This window comes from Camelina sativa, chromosome 1 (genome assembly GCF_000633955.1).
Source record: "Camelina sativa cultivar DH55 chromosome 1, Cs, whole genome shotgun sequence".
Classification (NCBI taxonomy): domain Eukaryota; kingdom Viridiplantae; phylum Streptophyta; class Magnoliopsida; order Brassicales; family Brassicaceae; genus Camelina; species Camelina sativa.
This window is the reverse complement of record NC_025685.1, coordinates 14,174,984-14,180,042: the sequence shown is the minus strand read 5'-3', so window position 1 is coordinate 14,180,042 and position 5,059 is coordinate 14,174,984. Positions and strand designations below refer to the sequence as shown.

The following is a 5,059-nucleotide window of genomic DNA, read 5'->3' as shown; positions in this document are numbered from 1 at the left end:
AAAAAAAAAAAAAAAAAAAAAAAAAAAACCAGAATTATTGAATCGAAGAGTCAATAACACACAAGATGGATAAATCCACAAGAATAAAGGTAAATCACAAAACAAGTCCATTCGAACAATCAGAATAAAAAGAAGTATCAAACTTTTTACAATTTCACAAAGAAAAAAAAACAAGAACATTAAGATCAAAAGATGTGAGGCCAGAAACAAGAAATCTCAGGATTCATCACAGATTAAGAAAATGGGAAAAAAAAGAGAGGTATGGAGAGAGATCGTACTGCCATGGATTAAAGAAGAGCTGAGTTGAGATGCGTTGTGGTGGTGGTGGTCGTCTCCTTCCTCTGGTTCCCCGTTTCAACTTTTGTTTTTATCTTTTCTGATGAACCTTATGGGGATGAGGCGAAAAAGAAGGAGTCATGAGATATTGGGCCTCTGTAAGGCCTATTATGTTTTTTTTTTCTATTTGATTTTGGATGTCACATTCTCAATTTCTCATTTCTCAAGTAGGACCGAACCGAAATTGTTTTGGTTGTTATACGGATCTTCATCTTGAGAACCAAGAGAACCAGAATCGTAAATCGAACCAAACCAAAAAATTACTGGAAATATCCGAAAATATCCGAAATATATTTCTTCTATATCCATAATAACTTAACAACAGGAAGTAAACTGAACCGAAATATAATACATCAAAACCGAATGGAATCGATCCAAAAACCAGTACGGCCCAAGACAATTCTAAATAATGTTAGTTTTAACACTGCATCAATTCAAAGCTCCAAAATACATCGGTTAAACTGGTCCAAATTGGTGAGAAGATGTGGTAACAAAAGTTTCGATTCAAGCCATTTAATTACTGTAAGACTCATAAGATATTGTCGAACGTCAAATTTGAAAATATTTTTAATTATTATTTTAAGAAATGTATGACATCAAATATTATTTAGTAAGGTCCATATTAATTAGGAATAGAAGAACCAACTTGAAATTTAAGTTTTGCTAGACAACAACATTCAACGCCACCTACCTCATTATCTAGACACTTTCCTTCTTCATATCCTGCATGTATGCATCTTTCATTGCAGTTTTCTGTGCTAATACATTTCCTTCCACAATTTTTCAATTGCCTTAAGTCGTTGATTTCACCTATTTGATTCATAAACAAACATGTTAATAAGATTTATAAAAACAGTCGATTTCGCATTTCCAGACACACACACACACACACACATATATATTGCGTAAAGTTGATTCAATAATTATCTACTTTTCTTAAACTAGTTTTAAAATAATTTGAGACGTTGTAGTACCAAACGAATAACTGTGCATGTTACCTGAATATATGGGAGTAAAGAGAAGAACAAACATCATCATCAATGAAATCAATAGAAGAGATGAAAACTTGTTGATGGCCATTAGATATGTTTCTAGACAGCAAAATGTCGAAAAAAAAATTGAAATCAATAAAATCCAATATTAGAGGAATCTAACTTGTCTTCTTCAATAGAAAAAAACAATATTTCTTATCAAATTTATATTTTTATGATTTACCTTTTGGTTTTATGATATTCTAGTATTTTATTGAGAATGATTTATATTGGTCTTCTGTGTGTATTTATATAGATGCAAATGTAGTGTTACTTGTAGATAGTCAGTTTATTATGATTTTGACTAGAATTGAATCTAATCAAACGATTTAGTAATAAATGATTTTGACTAGAATTGATTTTTTTACTAATATCTTTGTAGCTAAAAAACACTAATCAAATTATTTTCTTTTTTTTGGGCAAATAATCAAATTATTTTCTAAATAACTTTCTTTATTTGAAATATTTTGCCTGCTGGGCATAGAATTTTATTTGCGTAGAAGACGAAAGACTTGTGATGTTTGGAGATTGCAAATGGAATAATGATGTGACGGTATCATATTTAGTGTTAACAAAATCAATCTTAAATGTAATCAACTAATTTTAGAATAGATTCAAATAATTTTAAGAATTCAATAATATATTCCTTAATTATGTTGTAATCCCGAATCTTGGTGGATATTAAGAGGGGTATTCAACTTATATTTTAAAAGATTTTAAAGTATTCTTAAAATCCTTTGTTATTCAAATGAGGATTTTAAAAAATCTTATGAAATCCTATGTTATTCAATTAAGATTTTTATAAAATCCTTTTAAATAATTCAGAATCTCTTGTTATTCAATCAATAGTTTATAAAACCAACTTCAAATCTCTTGTTATTCAAAATATTACAACTTTTTTAAAAATGCTACTTTGAATGATTCTAGGAGACTTTTTTTTTTGTTTTTTAGTTGAAAATTAATTCTCTCAAAATCATAATCTTTGAGCTAGAATTTTAAAAGATTTCGTTAAAAAAAAAAAACAGTCATAAAAGATAACTCAGGCAACTATAATCTCCGCAGACCAGCAGACACCTTCTCCACCTGTTAACCACCAGAAGCCACTCATTGCGACGCTAGCCTCAACTCAAAGCACCAGCAGCAACAAAACACAACCAATATCAGGGAAAAAAAGCAAACCACGAAACAAGATATACCAGTGATATACTCACGAAAAGGAGATGTTATAAAGAACCACCACCGGCAGCCAAAACATCACCAAAGCAGTAACACCAGAGCTACTGGTAAGCTCAAAATGGAGACCCCAAGACAATAACCAAACACCCGACGCATCACAAAGGACACTCTCCTAAAAGATATGCTGCTGTCTTCAGACATATTTGACCAACAGAGAAACGTCCATTCTAACGCCAAGCCTTATCGTCGAGGAAGATGACCAAAACTGAAAATTACCGGAAGCATTGTCAAGAATACCTATCCGAAGGAGAGAAGCTAGAGTGGTGAGGCTTTAGCATCTATACGTGACGAAGGGATAAGCCGAGCAAAACAAACACGACTCACTCCGAATCAGACACCAAATCCACTCGCAAAGGCTATGCTCCGACGGACGAGATCGATGCCACACGGTGAAGACAGAGACGGCAAATCTTCAGGACTATGCTTTATTTTAGATTGTTTTCATTCAGGACACTTTGTTTCCTCTGTTTTGGTCACATTCACGTTTCACGTTATATGAAGAAGAGGCGATGTGTTGGAGTTAACGGACACATAATAGAGACGTTAACATAACTTAACAGAGCTTGTTTGTTAGACGTTAAGTCCATTGTTGTATAGTAATTCAGCTTCACTATATATATGTTTGTACAGTGACTTGATTCATTCAGTGAGAAAAATCAGATTATTTTTCTTCTTCTAATATCTTTGTTTTTTTTTTCCTCACAGTTATGTTTGCTTCTCTCTCTCTCTTTTGGTTCTTGATCGTTTCCTTCTCTCTCTCATTCTCTACGACATTTCTTCCTTTTTGGCTTTTACTCATCTTCTTCACTTAGCTTCTTCCTCTGTTCTTCATCTCACTTAAAGCTTTGTTTCTTTGTTGCAGGATTTAGACTCTGTGGTGGTGTCTCTCTTACAACTTCACAAATAAGCGATTAATTAATAAGAGGCGATGTGTTGAGGCTTCAGCAAATATTCAACTTCACAAATATTTGCTATAGAATTGCTTTATGTGTATTGGAAATTACTATAAAATCTTATAGAATCTCATAAAATCACATTTCATTTTCTAAAAAAAAAAAAAAAAAAAATCTAAAATACAATCAAATCTCCTAAAAATCTCCTAAATCTTTCAAAATCCTAAAATGTTAAAATCCTACCAAATCCTTTAAAATATAAGTTGAATACCCCCCTCTAACTAATTTGGACAAATCATAATAACATCAATCATCCTAATAATTAGCACTTGACATAAATACTCGACAATTACAAGATTAATTTTAATTTGATTTTATTTTGGAAAAATCTTCAATAAATATGATTTCAAATTCACAAACTAACCAAAAATTAAAATTAAAAATTTAATTACATCGTAATAATTTGATTGTTATAAATTCAAGATCCCATATATTTAGTAGTACTTCTTAAACTACTAAATCAGAACTGTAGGCAATTAATATCTTAGTATATATCATATAGGTTAAATCTCATAACAAACTAATGAAATGTTTCCTAAATTTTTTTTATCATCTATACTATTAATTAGGGAGCAAGAGATAATAAAATAAAAAATAAAAATAAAACAGATATACCATATAATGCCTCTACGCAAAAAAAGCTTTGAAAACAAACACAAACCAGCGATAGGGCAAATTTGTAGTTTTAGATGGGCTAGATGCGCGGATCCTAGGCGACCTGGTATAATCATGTTCGGATCCTGTTTAATTTAGTGTATCTCGCGAGTCATATATTCGTGTAGCCAAACATACCCATAATTAAAACAAAAAGTAAAGATATTAAACAACATATGGTAAATTAAAAATAAGACCTCATTATATGGACTTCCCATAACTACTAAAAAATAATTTAAATTTCAAATTCAGATTCCACAAACTAAGCAACTACAAAATCAAAACAATTAATGCAGTATTTTAACAAACAAATTGATTGTTTCCTAAAATCTCTGACTCTTTTTATAAAATTGATAGCCACATAATTCTAAAATCTATGAAAATATTAATTTCGCAATCTTAACCAAATTGAATATATAAGTATTATTGCCTAGGAATACTGCACCGAATCCGGCAAATTCTTTTCAACAGCATTAGATTTTTTTTAACAATAAAATTGATTTTCGATATGGATAGTTTTCAAAAATTTAATATAAAGGCTATTCGACGGGTTCGGGTAATGTGTAAAACCCGATCGGGTTCAGTACCTCTGAGATTCGGATACCCAATCGGGTTCGGATAATATCCGAACCTGAATGCCCATCCGAATTAATCTGAATTAAATGTAAAAATATACATCTAGAAGGATTTGAACCCATTACCTTGAACATTTAAGAGTGTATCTTTAACCATTTTGCCATGTTAGTTTCTTTGTCACAATGTGAAATGTTAAATATTTCTATATATACAAGTGTTCTAAAATTTATAAAAAAATAAAATTTAGTTTGTTTTTTTTTTTTTTTTTTTTTT

At 30.7% G+C, this 5,059-nt stretch overlaps 1 protein-coding gene and 1 long non-coding RNA gene across 2 annotated transcripts in view; both read right to left on the bottom strand.

The window, feature by feature from the left end:
- The window catches only part of LOC104790428 (RPM1-interacting protein 4-like), a 2,030-nt gene extending 1,623 nt beyond the window's left edge, over nt 1-407 (bottom strand). The window contains exon 1 of the mRNA XM_010516185.1: nt 279-407. Within this exon, the coding sequence (XP_010514487.1) occupies nt 279-284 (6 nt within the window). The 5' untranslated portion in view covers nt 285-407. The remainder of the gene's footprint in view (nt 1-278) is intronic.
- Nucleotides 933-1,574, bottom strand: LOC104790421. The gene is made up of 3 exons (XR_768687.1): nt 1,552-1,574; nt 1,335-1,427; nt 933-1,146 (listed from the first exon to the last, which is right to left on the bottom strand). It is a non-coding gene; the product is annotated as an uncharacterized LOC104790421 (long non-coding RNA).